The sequence below is a fragment of the Ochotona curzoniae genome, unplaced genomic scaffold (genome assembly GCF_017591425.1).
Source record: "Ochotona curzoniae isolate NIBS_2020 unplaced genomic scaffold, NIBS_Ocur_1.0 contig_3622, whole genome shotgun sequence".
Classification (NCBI taxonomy): Eukaryota; Metazoa; Chordata; class Mammalia; order Lagomorpha; family Ochotonidae; genus Ochotona; species Ochotona curzoniae.
Genome location: NW_024465926.1, coordinates 9,262,745 through 9,282,544, shown reverse-complemented (window position 1 = coordinate 9,282,544; position 19,800 = coordinate 9,262,745). Strand labels below are relative to the sequence as shown.

The 19,800-nt window shown below is 46.4% G+C and overlaps 1 protein-coding gene across 4 annotated transcripts in view; it reads left to right on the top strand.

The window, feature by feature from the left end:
• The window catches only part of PDPR (pyruvate dehydrogenase phosphatase regulatory subunit), a 47,181-nt gene that overhangs the window by 22,868 nt on the left and 4,513 nt on the right, over positions 1-19,800 (top strand). For 2 of the 4 annotated variants that reach the window (XM_040982377.1, XM_040982378.1), the window contains exons 2-12: positions 2,054-2,329; positions 4,147-4,280; positions 10,558-10,639; positions 10,734-10,897; positions 11,858-11,979; positions 12,925-13,042; positions 13,695-13,844; positions 15,513-15,705; positions 16,818-16,942; positions 18,598-18,753; positions 18,935-19,068. In XM_040982377.1, the coding sequence (XP_040838311.1) occupies positions 2,106-2,329; positions 4,147-4,280; positions 10,558-10,639; positions 10,734-10,897; positions 11,858-11,979; positions 12,925-13,042; positions 13,695-13,844; positions 15,513-15,705; positions 16,818-16,942; positions 18,598-18,753; positions 18,935-19,068 (1,602 nt within the window). In that variant the 5' untranslated portion in view covers positions 2,054-2,105. Of the gene's footprint in view, positions 1-2,051; positions 2,330-4,146; positions 4,281-10,557; positions 10,706-10,733; positions 10,898-11,857; positions 11,980-12,924; positions 13,043-13,694; positions 13,845-15,512; positions 15,706-16,817; positions 16,943-18,597; positions 18,754-18,934; positions 19,069-19,800 lie in introns of those variants that run through there. The other 2 variants (XM_040982376.1, XM_040982379.1) reach the window with 2 other exon arrangements.

The following is a 19,800-nucleotide window of genomic DNA, read 5'->3' as shown; positions in this document are numbered from 1 at the left end:
TTTCTTCAGGTTCTTTCTGTGGTGGCTCAGCCTTCATTCTTCCTTCTCTAGCTTTATGTATTTACTGTCTTGTGGAATTAGGTGTCTGTAGATGACCTGTGACTTCTGTGTGAATGAAAGGTTTCTCATGTGGCGAAGTTTCTCATCTCTACTTAGTCTCCACCATATCACCCTTTGGTTGGATTCTAGTCCTGTCTCTTTCCTTCTCATGGACCCCATTGTCTACTTCTATGGGATCTTTTTCATAGTAGTGAATCATCTTTGATACCTTCAAATGTATTTATCCATATTTATTTACTTATTCATTCACTCTTTCATTCATATTCTCTGTCTTTAAGATTTGTTTCATTTGAAAGACTCACAGAGGGAGAATTGCTTTTCTTTTTAGATGGCTGCAGCAGTAAGAGCTGTACCAGGCTGAAGCCAGGTGCCTTCAGTTCCACCTGAGTCTCCCCAAGGGTGGCAGGGGAGGGTACTATATCCCAGTACTTGAGTCATTTGTTGCGGTTCAATATCAGCCCCTTCTTCCCTACAATCTTATGTTGCTTCTGTGTTATTTTTCTGCCTGCCTTCAGAGCAGAAGGTAGAGGTGCTGTCTTTACCCCCTTATCACATCTTCTGTTCAGTTTGCTTGAGTCTTGTGTTGTCCTTCTCCCCTCAAAATGATTTTCTTCAGGACGCTATGGCGAGCTTATCATCCTGCTTGACTCCTCAGGGCCATGTGTATTAGCTTCTTCGTGGAACATTTGGCTCTGGGCTTCTGGATCACGCCTTGGCCGTTCTTTCTGCCTTACCACTGCTTCTCTGTAGCCAGTTCTCTCTCTCTCCCTCCCTCTTCTTCTTCCCCTCCCTCCCTCTCCCTCTCTCTCTCCCTGTCTCCCCCTCTTCCTCCCTCCTTCTCTATTTTCTTTCTTTTTTTTTTTTTGCCTGTTTTCTCTGTACCTGGCCGCTCTGGGAGTCTGCCTCCAGTCTGCAGATGCTGAGGAGCCCATTTCCTCCATTCCTCTCTGACTTGCAGTGCTTTGATGTGGTGATGCTAATGACTCACAGAGCTGCCCCAGTTTCCAGCTTATGGACCAGCAGCTGGCTGGGATTTCCACTAGATTCCTGGCAGGCATATCACCCCTGACATGTCTGAGAACGTCATATTTTCACACATATCTCCCTCTCTTCCTCTCTGTATTGTTTGTTTCCTACACTGTAGTAATTGACATCAATTGCTTAATTCAAAAATAGCCATTGTCCTTATTTCTCCCTTTCCTGTCACAACCAGTTTGTTGGCAAGTAATTTTAACATTTAATTATTTCATTTGCATTTATTTATTTAATTTTTATTTGAAAGAGAGAGAGAGAGCTTACATCTTCTGGTTCGCTCCCCAAAAGCCTAGCAGTTGGCAGTGGGCCAAGTGAAAGCCAGCAGCCGAGAACTCCATGCATGTCTCTCAAGTGGATGCCAGGGACCTGACCATTTGAGCCATCATGTGCTGCCTCCCAGGGGCCACATGAGTAGGAAGCTAGAACCAAGTGTTTTCCATGGTAAACAATTCTCAAGTTTTTCTCTTTAATAAGTTTACGAAAAGTAATTATTTAAAAAACAAATAAACAACCTCTTTCTGGGACTGGGATTTCTTGGGACTGAAGACCAGGCACTCTGATTTGGGATGTGGGCCAAATGACATCTGAAACCCTCAACCCAGTGCGTGTCCCATAAACAGTCTTATTCCTGTTGCTCTTCACCTGTCAGTTCTCTTTTCCAATGTCACTTTTAAAAATCCTTTCCTCACCCTCCTCTTTGAAGTATGCCTTCAGTGACTGTCCCGTTAGCTTGGTTGACTTGCTCGTGGATTGTCCCGGTCCACACATGCACATGCTCTCCAGTGTACATTTCCTAAAAGCGGCAGTGTCTTGTTTGCTGGTGTATCTGTGCACAGCAAGGTGTTAGAAGAGCCTGTAGAGCCTCAGGTATTTATTGAATGGATGATTATTAGTCTCTTTTTCTTTAAACTTGTGCACCGAGTTAAAGAGAATGACGTGTTTCATTTTTTCTGTCTAGTTTGGAGATTTCGGCTGAGTGAGACCACGTCGTGAGGCTGGTGACAGACGTGATGTTCTATCGGTGGCTCTCAACTGTTCGAAGACAAAGCACCCACCCAGCATGGCAAAAATGGCCCTCAGCAAGAAGCAGCACGTCAGCTGCCCAGGCACACTCGGTCGCCCTGCCTGCCCAGGCCCGGGTGGTCATCTGTGGGGGTGGAATTATGGGGACATCGGTGGCCTATCACCTCTCCAAGATGGGGTGGAAGGATATCATCCTTCTGGAGCAGGGCAGGTAAGGATGTAAACGGAATTGGCATGTGACTGAGCTGCATTCTGTAATCATATAGGATTCTTTATTTCTCTTGCATTCAGGATAGTGTCCTATTGATGGTTAATCTTAATGTTGCCCGGTGGCATGAGAAAAGTCAAAGTGAAATCTCTCTCTCCTTATAAAAGTACATTTATTTGGGCCCGGCGCGATGGCGCAGTGGATAAGGTCCTTGCCTTGCATGCCCGGGATCCCATATGGGCGCCGGTTCTAACCCTGGCAGCCCCGCTTCCCATCCAGCTCCCTGCCTGTGGCCCGGGAAAGCAGTCGAGGACGGCCTAAAGCTTAGGGACCCTGCACCCACGTGGGAGACCCGGAAGAGGCTCCTGGCTTCGGATCGGCATAGCATCGTCTGTTGCACTCACTTGGGGAGTGAATCATCGGGTGGAAGATCTTCCTCTCTGTCTCTCCTCTCTGTATATCTGCCTTTCCAATAAAAATAAAAGTAAATCTTTAAAAAAAAAAGTACATTTATTTCAAGGCAGAGTTACAGAGGGAGAGACAGAGATCCTCCTTGTATTGGTTCACTCTCCAAATGACTGCGAACAGCCCAAATCTAGGAACCTGGAACTCCCATCTGGGTCTCCCGCATGCATGACAGAAGTTCACACACTTTAGCCATGGTCCACTGCTCTCCCAGATGCGTTAGCAGGGAGCTGGATCAGAAGTGGAGCAACTGGGAGTTAACCCAGTTAAGGTGATGGCTTACCCACTGCTCCACAATAGTGGTCTCAAGGTGAAATCTCTTATGCTTTGTTTGGTAATGCATAATAATGTCTTTTTAGTGAGGTGGCTGATATAACAAAGCAAGAATTGTCATTGAAGGATATATTTATTTTATTTTGTTTTGTTTTTGTGGTGTTGTGGTCGTTTAGCAGCTTAAATCCTGTGGCTCGTTAGCTTTCTCTGTAAACTGAAGGGAAGCTGACTACATTCTCCCATTAGTTATTTTTTTTGAACTGTAATAATTTTAAAACTATTTTAGACTTAAAGGAAAATTGAGCTCCGTTCTACCCCGTACCTGTCAAAAACCATCTTTTATTATTATGAATCTTGCAATTAATGAACCAAGATTTATGTATTAATATTATCCACATTTTAGAATTAATTGGCATTAACCTGGGTTCGACAGGTGTTTCTGGCTCCTGACTTGGTCTTCCTACTAATGTGGACTCGTAGAGTTTTGTTTTTGTTTTATTTTCCTGATAACTGTAACCCGTTTGACCTGTCTCTGGGGCACTGCATTACTCTTGGTTTCTTTCTCTTTCTCTCTCTCTCTTTTTTAAAAATTTACTTATTTATTTTTGTTAGAAAGATTTACAGAGAGAAGCAGAGACAGGGACAAAGATCTTCCATTTGCTGGTTCGCTCTCCAAGTAGCTGCAACAGCCAGAGCTGAGCCAGTCTGAAGCTAGGAGTCAGGAACTTCTTCCTGATCTTCACGCGGGTGCAGGGTCCCAAAGCTTTGGGCCATCCTGACTGTTTTCCCAGGCCACAAGCAGGGAGGTGAAGGGAAGTAGAGCAGCTGGGACATGAACTGGCGCCCATATGGGATCCCAGCACATGCAAGGTGATGATTTAGCCTCTAGGCTATTGCACTGGGCACTTTTACTTTTTTATGGTTGCATGGCATTCCATTTTATAGGTAGACTTCAAACTTTTAAATCAGTAGATATTCAGATTGTTTGCATTTTTTGATACTATGATACTATAATGAGGGGCTCTGCACTGGTTGTATGCACAAGTGAGCATATGTGACAGCATTTTGCATTCATTCTGCAGGCTGGCTGCAGGCTCCACACGGTTCTGTGCTGGCATCCTGAGTACAGCCAGGCACCTGACCATCGAACAGAAGATGGCAGACTATTCAAACAAACTCTACCAACAGTTGGAACAAGAAACAGGGATCCAGACAGGTAAACAGGCCATTTACTGGTTTTACTCAGTATTGCATCTGGTCCTGTACCAGATTTGACTAGGGATTTGATAACTAAGACTTGGATTTTGGTCCTGGCTCTGCTTCTGCTAGGTGTTACCTCAGGCAGCTCCCTTAGCTTGCTGAGCTATCCTCAGTTTCTCGATAAAATGAGGGGATTTAATCAGATGCTGTAATTCTTGTTATTTGAACTGACACATTGTTAAAAATAACAAATGTGGCAATTGGACAGAGAGGAGGAGAAAAATATAGGTGTGTGGCAGTTAAGTTGTTGCTTAACTCACTCAACTTCACCAGTTACTATAAGGTATATATCTGATTGTAAAGCATTTATTTAATATTTCTTATCTGTGTAATTAGAGGGAAAGCTAAGTAGTACTGGAGTAAGTAGGAACCGTGGGAAGAACGTGAAAATTGGTCTTCAGCTTGTCCCCATGCAATACAGGGTGGAAGAGAGCCTACCAATCTGATACATGGTCTCGAGTTCGTCAGCCCTGGTCTAAAGTACTCACTCACCTCACCCTTACCTAGTCATCGAAGCAGCAGGATGTGACCACAGCCAGGCTTCCTTGGACAGATGAGGGCTACTGCATGAACACAGCAGAAGTACTTCTGCACTGTCTCTGGCTTTCCTGACAGAAAATGCCTCTACATGTGGGCATGTTGGAGACAGGTCCTTTCAGTCAGAGTGCATTTGGTGGCAGTAGCTGCTGGAATCCAGAGGGAACTAGAATTCAGGTCAGAGAAAATGCCCCAGAAAGGGACTTAGTTGGCAAGGCTGACTTCAGTGTCTGCGCTGTGGTGAGCTGTGCGTTGCTCCATTGGTTGGATGTCAGAGGAATCAAGATTGTAGGCTGCTTTTCTATAAAGTTGGCCCAGCCTTAGTGGTGGGTCACAGTCTGGAACTCGTCACTTGGCCTCTGTGTTGCTGTGGAGCATGGCTGAGTTGCATGTGGAAGCAGTAGCAGACAAGGGCGTCTGGGAATCAGAACCTCCCAGTTCCCTGGTAGTTGAGCAGAGACAGTGAAAGATGGCTTAGGGCTTCAGCCATGGAGATGTCTACGACCAGTGTGGTGTGTGTGTGCGTCACTATGATTTTATTCACTGCACTGCTTTTCCTTCATTGAATAAAGATGAATTGACATGCACAATCTAGAGTTAGATGAGTGCTGTTTGCCAATCCTCTGAAAATAATCCATTCAGGTAAAATGTGTGTCAGTGGAAATACTGGGTCATGTTGGTTCCACAGCCCTTGACCTCATGTACCATGAGTTTCTGACATGTTTCCATTTCTGTATGATAGTTTTTTTTTTAAAGATTTATTTATATTTTTATTGCAAAGTCAGATATACAGAGAGAAGAGACAGAGAGGAAGATCTTACGTCCAATGATTCACTCCCCTAGTGACCGCAACAGCTGGTGCTGTGCTGATCCGAAGCGAGGAGCTAGAAATTTCCTCCAGGTCTCCCATGCGGGTGCAGGGTCCCAAGGCCTTAGGCTGTCCTCGACTGCTTTCCCAGGTCACAGGCAGGGAGCTGGATGGGAAGTGGAGCTGCCAAGATTAGAACCAGCACCCATATGGCCTCCCAGTGTGTTCAAGGCAAGGATTTTAGCCGCTCGGCTATTGCACTGGGCCCATGATAGTTTTTCAAGTGAATGGAATATATTTTCGTCTAAATATGTTCATTTAAAAGTTTTAGTACTCTTCAAAATCTTTGAAAATTTAATTGAAATGCAGAGAAAAAAAGGAGTGAAGAGGAGAGAATGAAAAGGAGAAGGATCTCCCACCCACTGGCTCATTCCCCAAATGTGGGTCACTCCCAGGACTGTCCACTCTAGCTGGGAGCCAGGAACTCCACTTAGTTCTCCCACATGGGTGCTAGGGCTGTTGTGTGCTGCTTTCCAGGCACGGCAACAGATCTGGAGTGGGAGCAGAGTAGCCAGGACTTGAACCAGGACTCAGACATGGGACGCCGATGTCCCAAGTGGTGATTAAAGCAGCATTACCACCGTGCCTGCCCTTCAAGGATGTTTGGAAAATACACCGTGTCTTGTACCTCGCTTGATGTTTGCGGAAGGAGAGGCCGTGCTCCAGTCGGGTCGGGCAGTTGTCTGCAGAGGCGCAGGTTACTGCTGAGCTCTGTCCCACTCCAGTGGTTTAGGGTTTGTTTTTTAATGCCAGTATTATGTGGGTTTTTTTTTTTCTTTTTTTAGTATCATGTGTTTTAATTAGGTTTATTGTCTATTTTACTCAAGAGATTTTAATACTTCCTACTTTGCTCTTTTTTGCTCAAGATTGCTTTTAGCTATTTGGGGTCTTTTGTGGCTCCATGCAGGTTTTGTTTATTTGTTTTTTACTTTTGAAAAAAATCACATTGGGTGATAAAAATTGCATTACATCTGTGTAATGGGTAATGTGGACAATCTATGCACTGATCCCACAGGAAAATAACACTGCCTACGCCATCATAGGGGTCAAAATAGGACCCTGTGGCATCGGACCTGACAGCCAACAGCTTTTGGCAAGATCAGCACCACCAACAACCTAGCTATATAGGGCTTCTGGTGTCTCCCAAATCCTTGGACCTGCTCCAGCCGGAAGTGGGAGAAAGATTGTACAGACAACGGTGCAGCCTCAGCATGCTGTAATAGGAGGTGGAGACTGGTGAGCCAGGAGTTGGGGCTATGGAGACCATGGTGGAAATCTAACATAAGAATCCAGACCTGGAACTCAGTAGAGGGAGTGTCACAAGTGACTGCAAACAAAGAGTCGCGTACCAACTGCAATAAGTCAAATTGAACTGTAGACTTGTAGATGACACAGCTTAGAAACCTGTCACAAGGAGCAGACTCTGATAACCAGAAGTAAATGACCAAGAGCAAAAGAAGAGACAGAGGCACAATGAATATTACTGAAGACTCCCCTGCAAAGGAGCAAAACCCTTAGCCAACTTCAGAGTTAACTGAGGAAGACATCAAGAAAATGGGGGATGCAGAATTCTTTTTTTTTTTTTTTTTTTTTTTGCAGACAGAAAAGTTTATTTGCGAAGGGATCAGGTGACCAGGGAAGGGAAAGGGAAGTGTAAGCACCTCTGGAGAAAAAACCGGGAGATGGGTTACCTCCTGAAAGGGGAGGGAGAGACAGACACCAGGATGCAGAATTCAAAGCACTTACTATAAAACTTAACAACAAGAAGCACGTAAAGCAGGCATTCAAGGAATATGTCACACTGGAAATGAATCAAATGAAAGCTGATACATCAGAAATGAAGAATACAGTGAAGCAAATTAAATTACAGTGGAGAGTCTCCAAAATAGAATGAAGGAGGCAGGGCCTGGCGTGATAGCATAACAGTTAAAGTCCTCGCCTTGAACTCGCCGGAATCCCATATTTGCACCAGGATCCCATATAGGTGCTGGTTCTAATCTTGGCGGCCCTGCTTCCCATCCAGCTCCCTGCTTGTGGCCTGGGAAAGCAGTCCAGGATGGCCCAAAGCCTTGGGACCCTGCACCTGTGTGGGAGACCTGGCTTCGGATTGGCTCAGCTCCAGCTGTTGCAGCCGCTTGGGGAGTGAATCATTGGACAGAAGATCTTCCTCTTTGTCTCTCCTTCTCTGTATCTGCCTTTCCAATAAAAATAAATAAATCTTAAAAAAAAAAAGAACGTACGTAAGGAAAACATCCTTAAATGTGCACGTGAAAAAAAAAAATCAACTGACATATATAAAGGAATGCCAATTAAACTCACAGGAGATCTCTCACAGGAAACTACAGGCCAGAAGAGAATGGAGCAATATATTCCAGATTCTAAAAGCCGAAATTTGTCTGCCCAGGATAAAGTACCCAGCAAAGCTTTCCTTTGTGGAAGTGAAACACTTTCTTCTGATTAAATTCTTCCATGACTCATAGATCATACAGAAGCATTTTCTTCAAGAAGGTTCTTGATTTTCTTTTCCAATTCTTCACCGACACATTAGTTATTGAGTAGCATGTCATTTAACTTAATGGTGTTGTTAATTTTTTTTTTCTTCCTGTTGTTGATTTTGTTTTGTGGCTTTTCATTTAAGGGGATGTATAGTAACTGTGTAATGGAGACTATCATATCCAGATGTGAGGATACAGTGCAGTTAGGATGCTTCCAGATCAAAGATGAACTCCCAGTGAAACTGCTTACTATATCGTGACAGTGGGATGCTGGACTCTGCCTTTGTCCATGCCCACAATGATGGACATATGACTGTGTATGGGGGACTGTACTATGGTAATAATATAGGGGAACTTGGTGAGAGGGGAAGGAATTGGGGAGGGAATAAGGGAAATCCTAGGATCTGTGGAACTGTATCATAAAGTGATAATAAAAAGAAGTAAAAAAAAAAAGTTAACAGATTTGGCAGTTACATTCACTTTGGATTTGTTACTACTCAGCGTAACCATCTACTGCCTGTCATCCATGCAGTGCCAGGACTTAAGACAGATGGCTCTGAAGTCATCTTGAGCTCTTAATTTCTTTTGAAAATGATTTATTTGGTGTAGAGGCACCACTTTTCTTTCCTCTTTCCTAAGAGTTGTTTATTTGACAGGTATATTAGAGAGGGAGAGACAGACAGTTCTTCCATCTGCTAGTTCACTCACCACGTGGCCATAGCCACTGGAGCTGGACTGGTCTGGAACCAGGAGCTTCTTCCAAGCTTCCCTCCTGGGTGCAGGGGACAAGTACTTAGCCCATCTTCTGCTGCTTTCCTGAGTGCACTAGCAGGGAGCTGGATCAAAAGTGGAACAGCTGGGACTGGAACTGATGCTCACATGGGATGCCAGCCTGGCTGGTGTGGCTTTACCCACTGTGCCAAACCTGAATCTTTGCGTTTGAGAGACTTGCTGATCCAGTGGAGTAGTGGTTACACTTCAGGCAGGTTGCTTGCCAACAGCAGGAGCTTGCATTGGCTGGCTGGGACAGGAAGGCATTTGCTGGAAGCACACCGAGAGCCACGGGCTTGGCAGAAAACTGCCCCGTGGAGGGCCAGGAGGCCAAGATGCTGCTGCCCCTGAGAGGAGGGGTCTCTAACCACTCAGCTCCTCTCTCAAAGCCAGTGTTTGAGGAGAGACCTGGGGACTGAGCTTAGGTCACGTGCCCACTGGCTAGGATTTCCCTCCCCAAGAATAGAAAGAGGGAAGGGGCCAATGCCTGTGGTCTCAGCATTCCTTGTGGACGTCAGTGTGAGTCCCAGCTGCTCCACTTTTGATCCAGCTCACTGCTAATGTGCCTGAGAAAGCAGCAAAGAGCTCCAGGCTGGTCTGATACTCCATGAGAGCAGAGCAGTGTCTGGCTCTGATCCAGCTCCCTGCAGATGTGCCTGGGAAGGCTGTAGTGGATGGCCCAAGGGCTTGATCTCCTGCACCCACGTGGGAGACCCCAAAGAAGCTTCTGGCTCCTGGTTTCACCTGGCATAGTCCCAGCCATTCAGCATTTTGGGAGGGAAGTAGCAGATGAAAGGCCTCTTTTTCTGTCCCTCCCCGGCCCTGAATCTGCCTTTCAAATTAAAAAAAAAAAAAATTTAAATTAGGGGCTGGTGCCATGGTGTAGTACTCTAAGCTTTGGCCTGTGGCACTGGCATACTATATGGGCATCAGTTCGTGTCCCAGCTGTTCTACTTTTGGTCCAGCTGCCTGTTTACGGCCTGGGAGAATAACAGAGGATGGCTCAAGGCCTTGGGCCCTGCACCCAAACGGAAGACGCAGGAAGAAACTTCTGGCTCCTGGCTTTGGATCTGCTCAGTTCTGGTCATTATGGCCACTCGGAGAGCTACAAGATCTGTTTTTTTCTCTCTCCCCCTTTTTCTCCGTAACTTTGCCTTTCAAATTAAAAAATCTTTTTAAAATAGTCAAAATTAAAACAAGGAAAGGTGAGATTTTCTAAAAGGTATGAAACGTAGATATGGACTCTGCTTCCTCCCTGCCCCCCGATTTTTTTCACCACAGTGTCTTTTTTTATAATGATGTGTGTTGGAATGTCATTTGATTCTCACAAAAGTACACAGTTAGAAGGGCTGGCGAGGGAATGGAAATGTGGCTATATCATTGGACACTGAGTTTTCATTGGGAGCTCTGAGCAGGCTTGCTGTTTGCTTGCCGAGGACACGAGTGGCAGACCCATGGTTCAGGACAAGTCTTCCAACCTTCCAAACACAGCCTGTGCGTTTCTTGCCTTTTCACCTTAGCTTGGTCTGTTCTGTCTCACTCAAAGCTGTTTTCTCTTACAGGTTACGTGAGGACAGGCTCAATCTCTTTGGCCCAAACGCAGGACCGGCTGATCTCCCTGAAGCGCATCAATTCAAGGCTGAAGTATGTAAGAAGGCTAGACGCCTGTCCCGACTTTGCCAGCTGACCTGTGCCAGAGAGCCAGAGAAGGTCATTGTCCCCTTATGTTCTGTGGCAGTGTCATAGGCATCCCTTCGGAGATCATCTCCCCTAAGACTGTGGCGGAGCTGCACCCTCTGCTCAACGTGCACGACCTGGTGGGCGCCCTGCACGTGCCTGAGGACGCGGTGGTGTCCTCTGCGGATGTGGCTTTGGCCCTGGCAAGTGCCGCCTCCCAGAACGGTGAGCAGGAGGCTGGAAAGGGCTGAGGAGGAGGTGATGTGAACTCAAGGTTAGAAAGATTACTGATGAGTGCATTTAGCTTCTGTCTGGGAACACCAGAGTTAGGATTTAGAAATGCAGTATCTGTTCAGTAGTTGCCTTCAAGACAACATTGTTTTTTATTTTTAAAGTGCTAAGGAACTGCTTTTACTGCTAATTAATACACATCAGACTTTAATGAGTATTTTTATGTACTACAAAACTTAAGATGCTCCAAAGTTAGAACACAGCTTGGAGATTTAATGCACAATTTGAATTTTTGAATCAATGAGGGAAAACCAATGTTTGGTACTAATGTATCTTGGATTTACTTGGTTCTTTTTTTTTTTTCCTTAAAGATTTATTTATTTTTATTTACAAAGTCAGATATACAGAGAGGAGGAGAGACAGAGAGGAAGATCTTCCGTCTGATGGTTCACTCCCCAAGTGACCACAATGGCCGGTGCTGTGCCGATCCGAAGCCAGGAGACAGGAACTTCTTCCAGGTCTCCCACGCGGGTGCAGGGTCCCAAGGCTTTGGGCCGTCCTGGACTGCTTTCCCAGGCCACAAGCAGGGAGCTGGATGGAAAGTGGAGCTGCCGGGATTAGAACCGGTACCCACATGGGATCCTGGCGCGTTCAAGGCGAGGACTTGAGCTGCTAGGCCATGCCGCCAGGCCCTTACTTGGTTCTTAATGTAGGAACTGGCCCCTCCTGGCCTTGTACTGTATGATTCCTAAAGTTTAATTCTTGTGTGCTACACAGTTGGCCTGCAAGTTTCTCTCTTCCAAAGGCCCATGAGCAGTCTGAGGATGTGGGTTCTAGGAGTTCTGTGTTTTTGTAAATGAAAGCATTGATATGTTTTCCTTTGTGTGGACAATCTGCTGCAGGTGTCTTAGTTCAGGAGCATTAGATGATGTTTTAACTGTTACCTTGTAACAGGTGTTCAGATTTATGACCGGACAAGTGTTCTTCACGTTATGGTCAAAAAAGGTCAAGTTACTGGTGTGGAAACGGATAAAGGACAGATCGAATGCCAGTATTTTGTCAACTGTGCTGGTCAGGTAGGGTGGCAACAGTCATGGGTTCTGCTTTAATCTTAACGGGGTGTTTGGTAGAGACCTGCAAAATTCCAGGTTCTTGTGCTGTAGGTCAGAAGCTGCACGTGTTCCTTGAAGAGGAGTCCTTGACCTTCATCCTCTGTGCCGGCTGTTAGGCCTTGGCCTGACCCGTGGTGGGGCCTCACGGCCTGTTGTGTCGCGTGCTGTAGCCTGGTGCCACAGCTGCTGATCGTCTCAGGCTGGGATTCCCTTTCGGAGAACTAGGCCGCGTTACTTATGGTGTCTTGGTCCCTGCCCTCTATTCTACAGTGTTTAATGTTATACACCTTTTTATTTGAAAGTCAATATTACTGAGAAAGAGAGGAACAGACTGAAAGGAAGAGCTTCCATCCACTGATTCCCCAAGTGGCTGCGACAGTGGCACTGGGCCTCTCTGAAGCTGAGAGCCAGGAGCCTCTTCCAGGTCTCCCATGTGCGTGCAGGGGCCCAAGGACCTGAGCCATGCTCTGCTGCTTTCCCAGGCCATTACTAGTGAGCAGATGGGAAGTGGAGCAGCCAGGACACAGACCTGTGCCACAGTCAGATTAGCTCGCTCTGCCAGCCCTGCCCCTCTGCAGTATGGAGATGACAAAGGGAATAGGTTTTGAAGTTCACTTAGTGATTAGTATGGGGTTTGTGGTTGAGGACAGGCATCTTATTAAAAGGGCCTTCTTTGTCCTGCTGGTAGGTGTGTCTTTTGCTCTCACCATCATGTTTGTGTTTTAGACAGCATATCGCTGCCTCTAATCCGTTTTCTTGATGAATGCCAGCTGCACCTTGGCTTCCTACCACCACCAGCATAGCAGGAGCGCACAGAAACCACTTGAAATTCAACATTTCAAGAGGCTCAGTGGCTCATTTGTGTTTCTGTTCCTTTTCTCACCCCAAAATAAATCTGTCCCTTTGTAGTGGGCCTACGAGCTGGGTCTGTCCAACGAGGAGCCGGTTAGCATTCCGTTACACGCCTGCGAGCACTTCTACCTACTGACGCGCCCCTGGGAGAGCCCTCTGCCGAGCAGCACGCCAAGTGAGGACTTGGGCCTTGTTCTCTGTCTCGCTGCCTCTCTCCGTCCTCATACAAGGAAGGCTTCCTGCCGAGGACAGGCTGGGTCTGGAAGCATGTGCAGGGAGTGGCCGCAGTTGATACTGTTCATTTGGAAATCTGTATGAAGGATGGCCACAGTGGGCTTTTCACTAAGCAGGGATTTTTTTTTTTTTTTCAAACTGACTCTTATAGGTTACTGAAAATATTTGGGATGTAAAGTGGGAGTTTTTAATTTGAATGCTATAAATTACGGAACTAACAAGCTGGTGGTTCCCACACTGTGGGAGTGGGTATGATGGCGTTTGGGAGTTCTTGAGGTCCAGTGGTCCCTGCAGTTCCTGTCATGGTGGACCTTGGCTGGCACGGGGCAGGCTGCGTGGTTTGGTTGTCAGGACTTGTCAGGGTTTCAGTGCCCATTTGGCTAGAGCGTTTACAGAAGCAGCCTGGGCTCGGGAATCGGTGTGGGAAGCGCGTCCACAGGACTGCACAGCGGGTTAGAGCGCGCTGATTGGCTGTCTCCATGAGGCCTGTTTGTTAAAGCCACTGGCGTGTGCGGTTGGTTTCTCTATCCAAGCTGACCCGGTGTAACCACTTGTTTTTCTGTTCTGTCCCCACCCCCTCATGTCTTTCTCAGCTGTTGTGGATGCTGATGGAAGAATTTACATTCGGAACTGGCAGGGTGGCATCTTGTCTGGGGGCTTTGAGAAGAACCCCAAGCCGATCTTCACTGAGGGCAAGAACCAGCTGGAGATCCAGAACCTACAGGAAGACTGGGATCACTTTGGTGTGTGAACCAGATTTTCACTATTCATCTTATATTTGCCTCAGATACTGTATTTTTAAAAGCATTTCAGAAAAGGTTTCTGATGAAATTCCTACTTAACCTTGACTGACTTCCTCTTTTTTTCTAAGATTTATTCATGTTTATTGGAAAGTCAGATATACAGAGAGTAGGTGAGAAAGCGGGCACGATCTTCTGTCTGTACATTCATTCCCTAAGTGGCCGCAACGACCAGAACTGAGCTAATCCAAAGCCAGGAGCCTGGAGTCTCCTCTGGGTCTCACACAGGTGCAGGGTCCCAAGGCTTTGGAATGTCCTCGACTGCTTTCCCAGGCCACAAGCAGGGAGCTGGATGGGAAGCCAGGCCGCTGGGACACGACCCGGCCCTGCATGGGATCCCTGTGCATGCAAGGCAAGGACTTTACCTACTAGGTTACCGCGCTGGGCCTGCTTCTGTTTTATTAAAGCAAGCTCTTATGAGAGATCCAAAATTGTCAGAGTGGATTGGAAGTATGATGGCTGCAGGCTGGTCATACCTGTCAGCATGCTGCCACTGGCTGCCCCAGTTGGGGAACACAGTTCCAGGGCCCATCTCTGCAGCCTGGGGAGGCACATTGAGATTCCCCTGTGCTGTGTGACTCCTTTAAAGCCTGGGGTCTAAAGAGGTTTCCTTTATGGGCTTAGGTACAGTAGCTTAGCAGCTAAAGTTCTTGCCTTGTACACACTGGGATCCCATATGGGCGCCAGTTCTAATCCTGGAGGCCCTGCTTCCTATCCAGCTCCCTGCCTGTAGCCTGGGAAAGCAGTTGAGGACAGCCCAAGGCCTTGGGACCCTGTACCTGTATGGGAGACCTGGAAGAGGCTCCTGGCTTTGGATGAGCTCCTCATCTCTGTATATCTGATTTTCCAATAAAAATAAAATAAACCTTAAAAAACGAGAACAACAAAAAGGTTTCCTTTCCTCTTCCTCCTTCCTTTTCTCGTTCCCTTTCCTGTTTTGTATTTGAAAAGCAGAGTTAGAGAGGGAGAGACAGAGATCTCTTCCATCTGCTGGTCTCCCACCTACGGGTACATGGGCACATGGGCACATGGGCTCAGGCCCTTGGGCCATCTCCCACGGCTCTCCCAGGTGTGTTACCATGGAGCTAGATCAGAAGTGGAGCAGCCAAGATTCAAGTCAGCCCCCATAAGGGATTCTAGCATTACAGGCAGTAGTTTAATCGGCTATGCCACAATATCTAAGAGTTTGTTTTGTTTCTCAGCCTTTCTGCCAAGCTTTCTACTTTCTGATAAAAATTCCAGTTAATTCTTTTTCAAAATATCTTTCAAGAAATTAAAAAAAATTTTTTTTTAGGTGGAGAGGGAGGTTCCATCTACAGTTCACTCTCCAAGTGCCTGCAGAGGCCGGGCATGGGCTGTGGCCAGTTCCAGAAACTCAGCTCAGGTCTCCTGTGAGGATGCCAAGAGCCCAGTTGCTTGCAGTCTTTTCTGTGGCCTGCCAGGGTCTGCATTAGTGGAGTCAGGAGCTGGAGCTGGGGCTTGAACCCAGGTGCTCTGCTGTGGGAGGAAAACGTTTCTCTGTTAGGTTAAATGCCTGTTCTTCCAAAGATTTCTGCAAGAAGGGTCAAAGAAGTTGAACTCCCTGAAGGTGGGTTTGTTTCTGTTGCTTAGAGCCGCTGCTGAGTTCCCTCCTGCGCAGGATGCCCCGCCTGGAGACCCTGGAAATCATGAAATTGGTGAACTGCCCTGAGACCTTCACACCAGACATGAGGTGCATCATGGGCGAGTCCCCCATAGTGCAGGGCTACTTTGTCCTGGCAGGAATGAACTCGGCTGGCCTCTCATTCGGTGGAGGAGCTGGCAGGTGAGTCTTTGTCACTGTGATCCCTGCACATGCATCGGCTTGCTGAACTCGCTTTGAGATTCACACACTGCTGATGTGTGGTTCATCTGATCCAGTGGGATGGTAACAGTAGATGCATGTAGTTAGAGAATTGTCCCCTTCAAATCAATCATCTTGGGAGCTTTGTCTGGCCTAAAGATGTGATTCCGTTGTGACTTTACAGAAGGAACTCACCAGGTGTGTAAATTAAAGTACATTTGTTTTAATTTCTTTACACATGTGTACACGTGTACGTTTGTATGTATTTAAAGATGCATTTATTTATTTAAAAGGCAGAGTCACAGAGATTTTTCCATCTCGGTTCACTCTGCAAATGGCTGCAAAGGTTGGAGCTGGGAACTTCATTTGGGTCTGCCACATGGCGGCAAGGGTAGAAGCACTTGGGCCACATTCCGCTGCTTCCCTAGGCCGTGATGGAGGATCTGGATAGGTGGTGGGACAGCCAGGAATTGCGGGCAGTTGTTTATTTGCTGAGCCATGGTGGTGGCCCTGAAGACTATCTTTTTTTTTTTTTTTTTTGTCTTAAGATTTATTTATTTATAATTGAAAGGCAAATCAGAGAGAGAAAGGAGACAGACAGGGAGACAGGTCTCCATCTGCTGGTTCACTCCTCAGATGGCTGCGATGGCCAGAGCTGAGCTGATTCAAAGCTGGGGACATGTAGAAACTTCCAGGTCTCCTATGTGGGTGCACGGTCCCAAGGCTTTGGGCCATCCTCTCCTGCTTTCGCAGGCCATTAACAAGGAGCTAGATGGAGAGTGGATCAGCCAGGATATGAAACTGTGCCCACTTGGGATGCCAGTGCCACAGGGCAGAAGATTAGCTTGTTGTACCACTGTACCAGCTCCCATAACCTAAACATTTTTACAGAATCTTAAGCCTTAGTGCAAATTCTTATAGTAATATTATGACAGTAGTACATGATCTTTGCTGGTTTATTTCAGAAACATTAGGGAATTGACCAGAACTATTCAGCTGGTGACAACATGGGATCTTTTAATTCTGTGGTGTAGATTTGTAGAACATTGTTTATGTCTTTCTGGGTGTAACATCTGACAGCTCGATCTAAATAGGTATCTCGCTGAATGGATGGTACATGGTTATCCCTCAGAAAATGTCTGGGAATTGGACTTGAAACGTTTTGGTGCTCTCCAGAGTAGCCGGACATTTTTGCGCCACCGGGTCATGGAAGTCATGCGTAAGTACAGGTTTGTCACAGGTGCACCTCCTGGCAGATGTCCTTGGGTTTTTCTTGGGTCGTTCACAGGGCAGCCTGTTCCTGAGCTCTCTAGTAACTGCTTTGAGTTGGGCTGTGGTATTTGACTGTCCCAGGCTGAGTAAGGGAACTGGTATTCCTTTTGACCTGTATGGGTTCTTTTTCTCACTGGACCTTGTCGACATGGGCAAACTGGATGGCAGACTAGGATGTGCAGGTGGTTGGCAGCAGCTTGAGGTGCATGCCTAGCCATGCCGCCTGCCTGCCTGCCTGGAAGGATCCTCTGTCACCGTCAACTTTTACATGCTTCTGAGATCATTCCTTTCTTTTCAAAGAGTCTGCCACATTATTTTCAAAAGCAGGCTTCTCTGAGTGACATATAGCAGCATGTTGGAAATTCACTTTTCATAAATGTACCACAGATATTCCTGTTTTTTAAAAAAAGATTTGACAGGCAGAGACAGACACACTTAGACACAGAGATCGATTTTGCAGCTCCTAATTCACTCCCAAGATGGCAATAGCCTGGGCTAAAGACAGCTGCCAGGGACTCCGTCCAGACCCCTCAGCTGAGAGGCAGGGACTGCGGTTCTGATCCATTGTCTGCTTACAGGATGCATTAACTGACAGGTAATATGAGTAACTGAAACCCAAACTGGCATTCCTGTCTGGGCTGTTACTGTCCTAAGCAGCAATTTACCTTGCTGTACTATAACATTTTTGCTCCATTTCCTATTCCTGTTTCTTTCCCATCTTGAAGATACTAGCCAGCAGTATGTTTAACTGCTAAGGTTCTTCAGTTTTAACAAATGTTTGTTTTGGTTAAAATGTTGACCTGTTCTAACTTTGGACTCCCTGGTCTGGTCACGCTAGAACTTATATGCAACATCATTGTGCCTGAGTTTCTTCATGGTGATAGGACACTCTTGGCTGCCCTCCCCGATTCTCCTAAAATGGAAGTTGCAGATGTCATGGAAAAGATAAGCAGAAGTTAGGACACCAGGGAAGGAGGACCAGTGGCCACAGCAGGACTCAGTGTGGCTGCTGTCTTGGTCTTCTTCCCACTCCTCATCCCTGTAACTGGTTTGGGAGAAATGGTGTGAGGTCACTTCTTCCCGTCGGTGGATTAGAGCTCACGTTCTTTCTGGTTGTTTCTACTTACTGCTGTTGCAGATTGGACATTAACAGAAATGAATCCTGACACCAGCTAGGCTAGGTGTTAATGTCACCGGGAGGATACAGTGAGCCACAAGTCAAAGTATGTTACCTACCCTTCTCCTGAGCGATGGTGTGAACGTGAGAGGACATGCCATGGTGCTGCCTGCCATGTCTGGCTGACACTTAGCCTTCGTCTGCTTTGTGGGACTCTTCATTGTTTCTGCCTGCTACTTGTGAAGTTGTAATTGTGATTAGAGACCAAAATCTGCTTATGATGTAGCTTTATGGAGGGATAATGCCAGCTCTGGCAATATCGTCCGGTTTTCCTCAGCATGCTTGTTAGCACTGGATAGGGTTTGATAAATGAGGCCACCCTGGCTGCCAATCAGGCTGTTCTGGATAGGAGCGACTCCAGAGTCTACTGGCGGTTAGATAGACCTGTGGAATCTGTGCCTGATTTGTGTTCTTTTCCGTTGTAGCTCTGATATATGATCTCAAGGTCCCCCGCTGGGACTTCCAGACTGGGAGGCAGCTACGGACTTCTCCTCTCTATGACCGGCTGGATGCGCAGGGAGCCCGGTGGATGGAGAAACATGGGTTTGAGAGGCCAAAATACTTTGTTCCACCTGACAAGGGTGAGTTTTGTTTTTGCTTTATTCTCCATGAGAGTTAATAGAACTTAATTGTGAATGTAAAGGCTTAAATTGTGAATGTGTTCCCAGAGTAACTTACAGAACCTGTGAGGTTGTCCCAGCCCTCCTGGAGGACCGCCTTAGTAAATTCCTTCCTTTTCCCCCCACTTTTATTTTCCTATAGACCTGCTTGCCTTGGAGCAGAGCAAGACGTTCTATAAGCCAGACTGGTTTGACATCGTAGAGTCTGAAGTCAAGTGTTGTAAGGAAGCTGTGTGTGTAATTGATATGTCATCTTTCACCAAGTTTGAAATAACAGTAAGTATTTAGTGAACAGGCAAAAATTCCTGTTTTGTATTCTTCCTATTGAATGCCTCCTGTTTTTTTTATCTGTTACTTCAAAACTGATTCTGGGAACTGTTGCTGTGGCATAGCAGGTAGGGTCTTCACTTACAGTTCTGATATCCAACATGGGCTCTAGTTTGAGTCCCAGCTGTTCCAGTTTGATCCAGCTCCCTGTTTATAGCCTATGAAAGCAGCAGAGGATGGTCCAAGTCGTTGGGCCCCTGCACCCACGTGGGAGATCCAGAGAAGGCTCTGGACCAGCTAGTTCTAGCTATTTCAACTCTCTCTAATCCTGTCATTTCAAATCTTTAAAAACAAAAACTGATTTTGTAAGAAATCTGTTATTTTTAGTGTTTCTGTCTATTCTGTTATTATCTATATATACTTCTTTTTATGAGAAAGACAGAGTAAGAGAGGAGAGGAGAGATCCTCCATCTGCTGATCCACTCCTCTGATGTCTGCAACGGCCAAGGGCTAGGCTGGTCCAGTCCAAAGCTAGGAGCTTCTTCCAGTTCTCCCACGTGGATGCAGGGGTCCAAGACTTGGGTCTTTCTCTGCTGATTTCCCAGGACATTAGCAAGGAGCTGGATGGGGAAGTGGAGCTGGCACCTCTATGCGGTGGTCACTGGTGGAAATTTACTGTGTTACATGATAGTGCTGACCCATTTCTGGCTTTTAATTTAGAGAAGCCCATGTATCCTAATA